General features: G+C 42.3%; 1 protein-coding gene and 1 long non-coding RNA gene across 6 annotated transcripts in view; one reads left to right on the forward strand and one right to left on the reverse strand.

Annotated features, from left to right (window-relative positions):
• Positions 1-3812, reverse strand: LOC128312539 (uncharacterized). Its single transcript, XR_008291957.1, has 4 exons — positions 3633-3812; positions 1537-1678; positions 535-681; positions 1-151 (listed from the first exon to the last, which is right to left on the reverse strand). It is a non-coding gene; the product is annotated as an uncharacterized LOC128312539 (long non-coding RNA).
• Positions 1317-14198, forward strand: part of SIRT4 (sirtuin 4) — a 27405-nt gene continuing 14523 nt past the window's right edge. For 2 of the 5 annotated variants that reach the window (XM_053206775.1, XM_053206776.1), the window contains exons 1-4: positions 1338-1451; positions 9372-9885; positions 11916-12207; positions 12330-12542. In XM_053206775.1, coding sequence (XP_053062750.1) covers positions 9395-9885; positions 11916-12207; positions 12330-12482 — 936 coding nt within the window. In that variant the 5' untranslated portion in view covers positions 1338-1451; positions 9372-9394 and the 3' untranslated portion in view covers positions 12483-12542. Of the gene's footprint in view, positions 1452-9371; positions 9886-11915; positions 12208-12329; positions 12543-14198 lie in introns of those variants that run through there. The other 3 variants (XM_027043947.2, XM_027043950.2, XM_027043948.2) reach the window with 3 other exon arrangements.

A 14198-nucleotide genomic window follows, 5' to 3' on the forward strand; every position in this document is an offset into this window, starting at 1 on the left:
TCAAGGACATAGTCATGAATTCCTGGTATGGTGACACTGTGTGTTTTACCAGCTGTCTTGGATGACTTCATCCTCCACGGATGACTTTCCAGCACTAAGAAAAATTGAAAAGTCAGCTAACTTCTCCCAGGAACATGAGATTTTGGGGGGCCTAAAAGCACAATAGTTCTGTATTAGTCAGTCTCTCAATTAACGATGTTCATTCTACTTGGCAAACTGAAAAAAAACAACATGAGTTTGAAATTTTTCTTAATAAACTTGGGGTGGGGGGAGAAAATGTCAGTGTTTTGGCATTTTAATAGGTTTTGATCCAATACCCGTATGTGCAGGAAATATTCCTGATTGCAATTTTTTTGACTTAGTAAAAATTTCCAGTCTACATTTTGGTCCTTTCTTTCAGCCAATGTGGTCAGGTTAACTAAGGCACAAAAAACCTGTCATGTCAGGTGATGGTCCCAGTAGTGTGACCTATCTGAGTTGTTGTGTAGGTATTGCTCCCAAACTCCTAAACTGGGTGACTTTACAGATATTTACCTCCACACATTCAGTGAGAGGATCAGGAGTCAAACTCTGACTCCAGCTTCCACAATACACTTCTGGGCTTCAGTTTATCTTAAAACAGGGGAAGTAGCTCCTTAGGTGGTCTTCAAGGTTCCAGTAAGCTGCCCTTTGATTGATGTTCTAAAACACAAATTGATTGATGTCTTATTTAGGTGATGCTACAGAACAGCGGTTCTCATTATTAAAAACATTAGAAACAACTGGGAAGTTTGTAAACCATCTTGATGCCCAGGCATCTCCCCAGACCAATTAAATCAGAATCTCTGGGAGTTAGACCTGGGCACTGTGCTGGTTAATGTAATAAAACCACAAAAGAGAATAAAGAAAATTGGAGAAGCCAAATGAGTAAACACATTATTCCTTGTATATTATCTGTGGCTTTAGTTTTTCATATAAACTGCAAAAACATGAATTTTTCAGATATTTATTAATGTATTTCTTCACACCCACTACAAGGTGGGAAATTGATTTCCTCACAGTGAGTGCAAAGGATCATAATCACTGAAGTTCAGTATGAGTCTAATCTAGATACATTATTAAAGCTTCTATCTTAACAATGAATTCGTAACTTAGTACTGTTTAGATATACTATTTTGCACTGAGCACACTCGTCTTCAAACTCTAACAACTTCTCTCAAAGGGACACTAACATGTTGGCTTAGGAGACAGCGGGCACATTTCGCTCCTGTGACTGTTCAACACCTCTGACCAGGAAAGGCAGATGGGGGCGCTACTACACAATCTGGATCCCTCATCTGTGACACCCAGAGGATTGTGGGACTTGTAGTTTTCCTGGCATCATTTCTGCCTCCTGGACTGCATTTCCCAAAATGCAAAAGGAGCCAGCCCGTCGCGTCGTCAGACGTAAAGTGTTCTTTAAGGTGTGGAAGGTAAGTGTTCTGTGGGGGTTGCAGGTTTCTAGACGTGAATTTGTTGTGAGGGATTCTATATAAACTTTTTGCCATTTAGTAGTACCTGGCAGAGAGCAGCTGGTCCAGTATAGCGGGTTTTCAGCGATTTTCCCGAGCCCTTTGGTCTCAGGAATCCAGACTGTATTTGTTCAGCGGTTCAAGTGTTGCTGTGGATTTCTAGAGAAATCGGGGTCCTGGAACTACATCTGGAAAGCCAGGCATAAAATAATGTTTACATATGGGGTGCGTGTCACTAGAGAATTTCTGCATTATGTTAAATAATACGTCAAAGCTTTGTTAGAATGTCGTGTTTGCAATTGAGGGTAAACTAAAAGAATATGGGGAAAGTAGAATAAAAGATGTGCATGTGCTTAGTTACAGTAATAAAACCAAAAGCCATAAAAATCAAAAGTCAGAAAAGTCTGAGCAGCAACTGCATCAACACTTGGCATACTGGAATTCAAATATGCTTCTTAGCTTATGAAGAAATATTTCTGATTTATAAAATAGGAAGTAGGTTTATGGAACACACGGTTTCCCAAGGGATGGTAGTAACTAAAATTATAAGTGTATTCCTCTGAGGGAGACGTCTTTAGATGTAGACATAGATGGAATAACAATTCCCTATTAAAAGATTTAAAAGATATCGGGAGTAAGCTATTATTCTTTTGAAGTTTATAAGAAGTTTATTTCTGACCAGCCAGGTTTTATTGGGACAGACAGAATAGGTCTTATGTTATGCTAGAGTCCTGCTTTACCAATTTTTATTTTACACTCCCTTTTTAAAATCCACATTTTTTTAGAGTCCCTTCCACCATTTTTTAAATAAACCAAAATGTACAGTTTTTCTTGAATGCAAAAAGTCTTGGAAGATTCACCAACCATTTTAATTTCCATCTGATGGCCAAGCATAGTAGACCTCTGGTTGTAGGTTCTTAAGAGGTCAAGAAGACAAGATTGGCTTGGGTTGTTATGCAGTAGTCCAGTGTGGCGAGAAGATTTTATTTTGTGGAAGGTATTAGAAATTCTTGACCAAAACAAAATTTTAAAAAGATATAAAAATGGAGCCTTGTTGTTTCAGGTCAGACTTCATGGGACTCAGGAAAGGTGGGCCGGAATCAGTTTTTCCTGGTGAAGGCCAATTGTTAGACATTTAGGAACTTGCTAGCCAGTTGTTAAACCATTGGTAGCCTGAAACTGGCCACGATGGGATTATTTTCTCATATCTTTTTGTGGGGGATAGTGGGGGAGAAGGTAGTACACCCCTGGCAAGGGTCAGTTTACTCTATAAGCCTGGAGCCCCAATGTTCAGTACATTCTTGAGTTCTTACATCCTGAGCTAGCTCACACCCTCCCAAATTCTGCAAAAGATTGATTTGGATTACAAAGTAAGGTTATAAATACACTCTAGGTGTGTGGGGGGGGGGGTGGGGGGGAGGGGGCGGGGAGGAGGCTGCACCTTTCCAGGGAAAGATATTCTTGTTTATTTGGGGGGCCCATCCTTTAAGATACTGAAGTCACTGATTAATTCATTATTTGTAGGTTGTTCAGATAAGCATGCAATCTGCCACCGGAAGTAGTATGGTCTGGATGGAGAGTCTTCTTAGATTATGCAAAAACCTGTACTCCTCTCTGATACATTTTCTTAAACCTAGATTTTGTCTTCAAGCGGACAGTATTATGTGCAATGCCAACAAATTCCTACTCCCCAGTCATTTCTCAATATCATGCTGTTGGCTCTCATCACCCATCCCATAAATATTTCAGTGTACAACTTTGCTGATTATCAGATACCTTTTGGGTTGTCAGCTTATAGATATAAATTGGATGAGTTTTGAAATCTCATCAGTAACCTCCCAAATCCCATTTAGGGTGGACTGTTTGGGGGAAATGACAGTGCTACCCAAGCTTTTCTTTATTTGCAATTCCTTCCTTACAGTTAGTCCATATATTTTTAGGCTAAGTTTAGTTCTTGTTTATCTCTGTATTGTTGATAATCATGTACCCTTGCTTTTATTTTTGTTTAGATCCAGGGCAACATGAGGGAGGCATACTTTTAAGTTACCTATCCTAGTTCACTTTGTACATTTAATTTCAAATATGTTTTCTTCAAATACTATATGACTGCTGATAGGGTCCAGATATTAGAGTTTTATCTACCTTTAAGGTGAAACATTCCACATTTTAGCTTCTCTTCAAAGTACTCCATTATTTTTTTCCCCTCACTTTTCAGATCATATCTCTTAAGCCTTTAAAGTATTCAAAAGATATAAGCATTGTTACTTTATCTCATAGCTTTTGGCATTTCTGCACTACCACTATCCTAGGCACACTAGGACATCTATTTTTGAGAGAGAGAGAGAGAGCACAAGCAGGGGAGGGGCAGAAAGAGAGAGGGAGACACAGAATCCGAAGCAGGCTCCAGGCTCCGAGCTGTTAGCACAGAGCCCGACATGGGGCTTGAACTCATGATCCATGAGAGCATGACCTGAGCCCAAGTCAGACGCTTAACCAACTGAGCCACCCAGGCACTTCTGTTGTTTCTTTTTTAAAGTTTATTTATTTATTCGGAGAGAGAGAGAGGGAGAGAGAGCAAGTGGGGAAGGGGCAGAGAGAGACGGGGAGAGAGAGAATCACAAGCAGGCTCAGCACCACCAATGCAGATCCTGAGTCAGGGCTTTAACTCACGAACCGTGAGATTGTGACCTGAGCCAAAGTTGGACACTTAACCGACTGAGCCACTCAGGTGCCCTATATAAAAATTTTTTTTATTGTGGAGATAGAATAATATAACGAACCCCATTCACAGACCTATCACCCAGCTTCAAAAATGAACAACTCTTGGCTAATCTTGTTTCATTTATACAGTATATTTCTATCTACTCTGCCCCCTCTATATTATTTTGAAATAAATCCTCCCAGACATATCATCTCACCCAAATATTTCAGTCTGTAACTTCTATAGGATGAAGACTTTTAAAAAAATCACAATACCATTTGTCATACATAAAACACTTCTTTAAATATGTATTTTTTAAATTTCCTAAAGCAATCTGTAAGACCACCATGGTGCTTGAACTCACAACCTTGAGATCAAGAGTTGCATGCTCTACTGACTGAGCCAACCAGAAGCCCCCATACGTAAAAAACAATAATTTCTTTTTTTTATTAAAAAAAATTTTTTTTAAATGTTTATTTCTGAGATAGAGACAGAGCACGAGTGGGGGAGGGGCAGAGAGAGACAGGGAGACACAGAATCCGAAGCAGGCTCCAGGCTCCGAGCTGTCAGCACAGAACATGACGCGGGGCTTGAACTCACAAACCATGAGATCATGACCTGAGCTGAAGTCGGTCACTCAACCGACTGAGCCACCCAGGCGGCCACAAAACAATAATTTCTTAATATCAAACATACAGTTAATGTTCAATTTTCCAATTATTAGTGTTGTAAAGTTCCAGATAAGGCCCACAGATTACATTTGGTTGGTATGTCTTTAAATCTCTTTAATCTATCATTCCCCCTTCAGATCTACTTCTATCTCTTGCAGTTTATTTGTTGAAGAAGCTGATTTTTCTGTCCTGTAGAGTTTCCCATGGCGTGAACTTCATGGATGGACCGATGATATCATCTAACATTGCTTTGGCCTCTGTATTTCCTATAAATTGTTAAACTCTAGAGACTTGATCACTGTCGAGTTCAATTTTTTTTTTTCTCCCAAGACCACATCTTGAGGAGTGGTGTGCTCTTCCATGAAGAGTCTAGTCTGGTATTCTCTCTTTTCCTAATGTTGAAATTGGAGGAAGTTGTTGATGTTTGATGCCTATATGCTGCCTTTGCTTTTCGGCTATAAATGAGATAATCACCTCACACCTGACAGAATGGCTAAAATCAAAGACAAGAAATAAGTAGTGTGGGTGAGGATGTGGAGAAAAAGGAACCCTTGTGCACTATTTGTGGGGATGCAAGCTAGTGCAGCCACTGTGGAAAACAGTACAGAGTTTCCTCACAAAATTAAAAATATAATTACTCTATGATCCAGTAATTCTACTACTGGATATTTACCCAAGGAAAACAAAAACACTAATTTGGAAAGATATATGCACCTCTATGTTTATTAAAGCATTATTTATAATAGCCAAGATATGGAAGCAACCCAAGTGTCCATCCATAGATTAATGGATAAAGATGTCAGCACACACACACACTCATGCACACACACCCTCACTCCACACAGGAGTATTACTCAGCCTTAAGAAGGATATCTTGGGGCACCTGGGTGGCTCAGTTGGCTAAGCATCTGACTTCGGCTCAGGTCATGATCTCACAGTTGGTGAGTTCGAGCCCCACGTCGGACTCTGTGCTGACAGCTCAGAGCCTGGAGCCTGCTTCAGATTCTGTTTCCCTTTCTCTCTGCTCTTCTCCTGCTCATGCTCTGTCTCTATCAAAAGTAAATAAACATTAAAAAAATATTAAAAAAAGAAGGATATCTTGCTATTTGCAACAACATGGATGGATCTAGAGGATATAATGCTAAGTGAAATAAGTCGGACAAATACCACATGATTTCACTCGTGGAATTTAAGGAAAAAAAACACAAATGAACAAAGAAAAAAGAGATAAGCAAAAAAACAGACTCTATTAAAAACATTTTTAGTTTATTTTGAGAGAGAGCACATGTGAGTGCATGAGTGAGTTGGGGAAGGAGCAGAGAGAATGAAAGGGAGAGAGAGAGAATCCCAAGCAGGCTCCTCACTGCTAGTGCAGAGCCCAGCAAGGGGCTTGAACCCACAAACCGTGAGACCATGACCTGATTGAAATCAAGAGTTGGACACTTAACCCACTGAGCCACCCAGGTGCCCCGAAAGCTGTTTTTTAAAAAAAATGTCTATTTATTTTTGACAGAGAGAGAATGCGAACATGTGTCGGGGAGGGACAGAGAGAGAGCGACAGAGGATCCCAAGCAGATTCTGCATGGAGAGTCCAATGCAGGGCTAGAACTCATGAACTGCAATATCATGACCTGAGCTGAAGGCAGACACTTAACTGACTGAAGCCACCCGGGCACCCCAAAAACAGACTCTTAAATATAGAGAACAAACTGGTGGTTGCCATAGGCGAAGTGGGTGAGGGGATGGGTGAAATAGGTGAAGGGGATTAAGCATGTACTTCTAGTAATGAGCAATGACTACTTTATAGAATTGTTGAATCATTATATTGTACACCTGCAACTAATATAATACTACATGTTAATTATCCTTGAATTTTAAAAAAGCCTAAGGGAAAGACTGAAAAAATAATAAATAACATTCTGATGCATCTTCTAGTCCCTGGCAACTACTAATTTACTTTCTGTCTCTATATATTTGTGTATTTTAGAAATTTTATGTAAGTGGAATCATATAGTATTTGTCCTTTTGTGACTGACTTCTTACACTTAGCATAATGTTTTTGATGTTTATCCATATTATAGCATATATCAGAACTTTATGCTTATAGGTAAATTTCCTTATATGGATAGACCCCATTTTGTTTATCCATTCATCAGTTGATGGTTTCCTTAGTTTTGTTTTTGTTTTGGGGGTCTTTTTTTTTTTAATTTAAATTTTAGTTAACATGAAGTGCAATATTGGTTTCAGGAGAATTCAGTGATTCATCAGTTACATACAACACCCAGTGCTCATCACAAGTGTCCTCCTTAATACCCATTACCCATCTAGCCCATCTCCCACCCACCTCCCTCCATCAATCCATAGTTTGTTTTCTGTCATTAAGTGTCTCTTGTGGTTTGTTGGGGTGCCTGGGTAGCTCAGTCGGTTAAGTGTCTGACTTCAGCTCAGGTCATGATCTGGTAGTTCTTGAGTTCAAGCCCCGAGTCAGGCTTTGTGCTGACAGTTCAGAGCCTTAAGCCCATTTCAGATTCTGTGTCTCCCTCTCTCTCTCTGCCTCTCTCCCACTCATGCTGTCTCTCTCTCCTGCAAAAATAAATATTAAAAAAAATTTTTTTAGGGGCACCTGGGTGGCTCAGTCGGTTAAGCATCCAGTTTCTTTAAAAATTTTTTTTTTTTTACATTTATTTATTTTTGAGACAGAGAGGGACAGAGCATGAACGGAGGAGGGTCAGAGAGAGAGGGAGACACAGAATCTGAAACAGGCTCCAGGCTCTGAGCTGTCAGCACAGAGCCCGATGCGGGGCTCGAACTCACGGACCGTGAGATCATGACCTGAGCCGAAGTCGGTCGCCCAACCAACTGAGCCACCCAGGCGCCCCAAGCATCCAGTTTCGACTCAGGTCATGATCTTGTGGTCTGTGAATTCAAGCCCCGCGTCGGGCTCTGTGCTGACAGCTCAGAGCCTGGAGCCTGTTTCAGATTCTGTGTCTCCCTCTCTCTCTGACCCTCCCCCATTCATGCTCTGTCTCTCTCTGTCTCAAAAATAAATAAACTTAAAAAAATTTTTTTTTTTAATTTTAATGTTTATTTATTTTTGAGAAAGAGAGAGAGAGAGAGAGAAAGAGAGAGAGACAGTGTGGGAGTGGGGGAGGATCAGAGAGAGAGAAAGAGAGACAACAGAATCCAAAGCAGGCTCTAGGTTCTGAGCTGTCAGCACAGAGCCCAATGCAGGGCTTGAACTCACAAGACTTGGTATGACCTGAGCTGAAGTCAGAGACCCAACTGACTGAGCCACCCAGGCACCCCTAAAAAAAAAATTTTTTTTTAAAGAGTCTCTTGTGGTTTGTTTCCCTCTCTTCTTTTTTTCCTCTCCCTTCCTTTAGGTTCATATGTTTTATTTCTTAAATTCCACAAATAAGTGAAATCATATGGTATTTTTTTCTGATTGACTTATTGTGCTTAGCATAATACATTCTAGCTTCATCCACGTCATTGCAGATGGCAAGATTTCATTCTTTTTTAAAGTTTATTTATTTATTTGAGAGAGGGGGGGACATGCACAAGCATGGGAGGGAGGGAGAGAGAGAAGGAGACAGAGAATCCCAAGCAGGCTCTGCGCCAGCAGAGCTCAATCTCACAAACTGTGAGATCATGACCTGAGCTGAAATCAAGAGTCAGACACCTAACTACTGAGCCACCCAGGTGCCCCAAGATTTCATTCTTTTTGATGACTGAGTAATATTCCATTATATATACATACCACATCTTTATCCATTCATCAATTGATGGACATTGGGCTGTCTCCATAGTTGGCTACTGTTGATAATGCTGCTATAAACACTGGGGTGCACGTACCCCTTAAAATCTGTCTTTTTGTATCCTCTGGGTGAATACCTAATAGTGCAATTGCTGGATCATAGGGTAGTTCTGTTTTTAGTTTCAGCTACCTTAGTTTTATTTATATAGATATCATATACTATAAATATTATATCTATATATTTCTATGTATTTTATATATTATATATAAAACATTTTTTTAATATTTATTTTTGAGAGCAAGAGAGAGAGAGAGAGTGCAAGCAGGGGAGGGGCAGAGAGAGAGGGAGACACAGAATCCAAAGCAGACTCCAGGCTCCATGCTGTCGGCACACAGCCTGACGCGGGGCTCGAACCCACAAACTATGAGATCATGACCTGAGCCAAAGTAGGACACTTAATTGACTGAGCCCCCCAGGTGCCCCTATATATATGATATATATATTATATATATATATATATATTTTTTTTTAATGTTTATTTTTGAGAGAGAGAGAATGCAAGCAGGGGAGGGGTGGGGTGGGGGACAGAGGATCTGAAGTGGGCTCCGCACTGACAGCAGTGAGTCCATGTGGGGCTCGAACTCATTAACTGCGAGATTGTGACCTGAGCCGAAGTCAGACGCTCAACAGACTGAGCCACCCAGGTGCCCTTTGGCGGCCTTAGTTTTTAAAATTTGTTTTCTCCCATCAGGTTTCTTTCTCTCTAGAACAAAGATGAATTGTAGGTGGACTCTCAGGGCAGCGAAAGGCCGCTGGGTGGTGAACATCAGCCAGCAGTGCTCACATGGATCCATTGGGTTATTTGTGCCACCAAGTCCACCTCTAGACCCTGAGAAGATCAGAGAGTTACAGCGCTTCATCACCCTGTCCAAGAGACTCCTAGTGATGACTGGGGCAGGAATCTCCACTGAGTCGGGGATCCCAGACTACAGGTCAGAAAAGGTGGGACTCTATGCCCGCACTGACCGGAAACCCATCCAGCATGGGGATTTTCTACGGAGTGCTCCAGTCCGCCAGCGGTACTGGGCAAGAAACTTTGTCGGCTGGCCTCGGTTCTCCTCCCTCCAGCCTAACCCTGCACATTGGGCCTTGAGCAACTGGGAGAGACTCGGAAAGCTGTACTGGTTGGTGACCCAAAATGTGGATGCCTTGCACACTAAAGCAGGGAGTCAGCGCCTGACAGAACTCCATGGATGCATGCACAGGTGCAGGAAGGTGTAAATAGTGTGAATGCAGAAATGTGAGCTCCATGAGAGCAAGGACCTTGGCTGTCTTGACCACTTTGTCCTCATTAGATCTTGAGGAAAAGGATTTGGGAGCAAGTTGTTTATTTTGGAGTTGATCCCAGCAAACTCATTGAGGGAGTGGGGAAATGAAACAGGGTAGGCAAGAAAAGTCAAGAAAAGGGCATGTTAATGAATGGGTTGCTGCTTTGGGGAGCTGGAACTCAATCCTTTGAGGGCCCTCTGTCTGGAGCATACTTCAGAATTGTCTCACTGAAAGTTGAGGAAGCTTGGGCATTTATCTACCATGTCCCGTCCTTTAACGGTTGAGGGTCTTTCTAGGGGAATTAACTCCCTAACACTGACTCTGCAACTCCTTGGCCAGTAAACCCCCTAAGCAAGAGAGATGCAAGAAGTTGCTTATAAGAGAACTGTGTACAAGTGGCTGTAGGGTGTCTTGAGGGGACTATGAGCAAAGCACCAACAGCATAGTATATAAGCTGGTGGATCTCTGATGCCTGGACACATAGAACACAGTACAGCCTGGCAAATAGAACCCAGTAAATATTGATGGAATGAACACATGTAGCCCTGGAAATAACCTGAAGCTAACTGGAGACCATTTCCTTATTATTAAGCCCCAGAGATCCTCCTGCCAATCATAAAATATTTATTGGGTGCCACAACGTGTGGTGTGCTATTGGTGGTGTGGAGGGGTCAAAACCAAAGAGCAGGAAACATGCTCTACTTTATATGTGAGAACTTTGTAATCTCCTGGGGGTGGGGGGGGGATCCAAAAATAACATGTTTAACAACAGACAACTCCATATGTGATTGTTAAATTATGTGGTCTGTGATAGACCTGCTTTAGAGGTTCAGAGAAACAGATTTAGTAAAGCTTCGAGTAATCGGTCAAGCTTTTATGGGAAAGGTGGGGCTTGAGTCTGGCTCAGGTCTGACTGAACAAAAGAGGGGAGAGGGCTTTCTAAATGAAGAGGATTTGTAGAGCCCAGAGGAGTCTGGCCTGGCCTCTGTGGAGACTACTGTGAAATCAGATTGTCTGGAAAGGCTAGACCCAAATCATGGGTGCATCTGAAAATAGTACAGTGCAATTTGGGTCTTTTGTGAGAGACCAAAAGGGACTATTAGTGGTTTCTGAGCAAGAAAGCAATGTGATAAAAATAGCATTTGAGGAAAGCCACACAGGATTAGAGAGTGTGGCTCAGGGAGGTCAGCCTGAAGGACCCAGATCAAGGTGGTATCAGGGGAATTTGAGAGCTAATGATGGCCCTGGCCCCATTAAACTTTTCTTTTCCTGATGAAAGTTCCAAATCTTCCCAATAAGAAAGTAGTATAATGAACTCCCATGTACCATCACTCAGATACAAAAATTATATCATGTCTACTTTACCTCCCCCCCCCCCCCCCGGCTGGTCTCTTAAAATAACTGCTCTTTATTGAGTGGCTCCTGTTTATAGGCAGGAGCCTATAGACTCCTAGGTGGAGTCTAGGTGGTGGCCATAGCATAGTGGTCAAAGGACTCAAAGTTCTTGCCCTCACACGAACTCATGATTAGGGAAGTGAGGAGAGAAACAAGTCACTGGGTTAGGACACCAAGGGGAAGAGTGTTTTAGAGGGACGGTGGTGATGGACAGCAACAATCACCCTGGAGGAGGAGAGGGAGGGAGGAAAAGCACCGGTTTGGGCACTAAGGAAGTCATTTGGTAAAGCATTTGCAGCTGCACTAAGGATAAAAATGAACCAACAGGTTAAGCAGGCCATGTAAGTAAGGAAAGCAGAGGTACACTGCTTGTCCTAGAGTTGGCAGTAGGAGGAAGGTAAGGAATGGTGGTAGTTAACATGAGAAGGTATTCCTAACTTGGGGGAAAGACTGGGTGCTAGGAACAGTGAACAGTGTTGGAGGAGCCACAACTGGTTGGGGATGAGATGTTTTTGGCAGCTTCATGCCTTCTCGGGACCAGTTGTTCAGTCAGCCTCTTCTTTGGTTTCAGGGTCCTTTGCTTGAACTGTGGTGAACAGATTCCCCGGGAGGTGTTACAAGAGCATTTTGAAGCTCTGAACCCCACCTGGAGTGCTGAGGCCCATGGCCTGGCTCCTGACGGCGACGTCTTTCTCACAGAGGAGCAGGTACGGAGCTTTCGGGTCCCGTCCTGCCGATGTGGAGGCCCCCTGAAACCAGATGTCGTTTTCTTCGGGGACACAGTGAACCCTGACAAGGTTGACTTTGTGCACAGGCGTGTAAAAGAAGCTGACTCCCTCTTGGTAGTGGGATCGTCCTTACAGGTATCTGACTTGGTCAGGGTGGGAATGGGCCCTTTTGCGGGCTGGAGAGCCCTGGAGAGGCTCCCTGTTAGGTTTACCTCTAACTGCATTGAGAGTTCTTACCTGTGTCTTTTCCTTGTAAGGTTTACTCTGGTTACAGGTTCATCCTCACTGCCCGAGAGAAGAAGCTCCCAATTGCAATACTTAACATTGGGCCCACACGGTCAGATGACTTGGCGTGCCTGAAACTGGAGTCTCGCTGCGGAGAACTGCTGCCTCTAATAGACCCCTGCTGACCACAGTCTGATGCTCCTGAGTCAGAAACTGGGACTTTCACTGGAATCCTGCTCTTAAAGGTAAATGCTTTCCTAGATACGGATTCCAGTTCTCATTCAACCAAGAGCACTGACAAAATAGGCAGCTTGGGGCACCTGGGTGGCTCAGTCGGTTGAGCGTCCGACTTTGGCTCAGGTCATGATCTCGCGATTTGTGGGTTCAAGCCCCGCATCGGGCTCTGGGCCGACAGCTCAGAGCCTGGAGCCTGCTTCGGATTCTGTGTCTCCCTCTCTCTCTGCCTCTCTCCCACTTGTGCTCTGTCTCCCTCTGTCTCTCAAAAATAAATAAATGTAAAAAAATAAAAATAAAAATAAGTAGGCATCTTAATGTATGGCCACTCGTAATTAAAACTAATTCTTTAATGTGCATTAAGCTACAGTGTTTGAAAGATATTTATTTTCCAGCTGTATGCACACAGCTATTTAGAAGGTTTCAAAATTCACCACTGCTTTTTTTCCTGTTTTTAAATAACAGCTTTTCACCCTTTCAAAGTATACAATTAAGCTCTTAGTACACTCACAAAGTTATACATGACTCACAGCTGTCTTAATTCCAGAATATTTTCATCATCCCAGGAAGAAACTTTGTACCCATCAGCAGTCACTCCACCCTCCCCAACCCCTCCACTTCTCCCTACCTGGCAATAGCTAGTCTGTTTCTGCTTATGCTAGACATTTCACAGAAGATGTGGCCTCTTGTGTCTGGCTTCTCCACTTGGCGTAATAGTTTCAAGGTTCATCCATATTGTAGCATGTATTGGTACTTTTATATCTATTTTAATCTATGGATACAACCACTTAAAAAAATAAAAAGCTTTGGGGCACCTGGATGGCACAGTCGGTTGAACAGCTGACTCTTGACTTTGGCTCAGGTCATATCCCAGGGTCATAGCATCGAGCCCCAGGTCAGGCTCTGCGCTGAGCGTGGAGCTTGCTTGGGATTCTTTCTCTCTCTGCCCCTCTCCCTCGCTCACATGCTCTAAAAAAAATAAATAAGTAAAATAAAAAGCTTTATTGAGATAGTTCACAAACCACAGTTTATTCATGTAATATGTACAATTCAGTAGTTTTTAGCATATTCTAAGGGAAGTACAACCACTTTTTAAAAAAGCGACCTTAATTTTTAGTTTTAGGTTCACAGCAAAACTGAGCAGTAAATACAAAGGGTTCCAATATGCCCCTTGTCCCTATACACTCACACAGTATTAACATTTGATTCACCTACTGAAGGACAACTTGGTTGTTTCCAAGTTTTGGGCAATTATGAATAAAGTCGCTGTAAATACTAAGGAGCAAGACTGCTGGATCGTATGATAAAAGTTTGTGTAGTTTTGTATGCAATTGCCAAACTGCCTTCCAAAGTGGCTGTCCCATTTTGCATTCCCGCCAATGAATGAGAGTTCCTGTACAACCACCTATTAAAAATCATTTTGGGGGCGCTTGGGTGGCTCAGTCGGTTGAGTATCTGACTCTTGGTTTCAGCTCAGGTCATGATCTCACAGTTCGTGAGTTTGAACCCCACGTCGGGCTCTTTGCTGACACCATGGACCCTGCTTGGGATTTACTGTCTCCCTCTCTCTCTGCATCTCTCTCTCAAAGTAAATAAATAAACTTAAAAAAAAAACCATTTTCATTGAAGTATACTATACAGAGAAGTGCATGTGTTATAAGTGGACA

This window comes from Acinonyx jubatus, chromosome D3 (genome assembly GCF_027475565.1).
Source record: "Acinonyx jubatus isolate Ajub_Pintada_27869175 chromosome D3, VMU_Ajub_asm_v1.0, whole genome shotgun sequence".
Classification (NCBI taxonomy): domain Eukaryota; kingdom Metazoa; phylum Chordata; class Mammalia; order Carnivora; family Felidae; genus Acinonyx; species Acinonyx jubatus.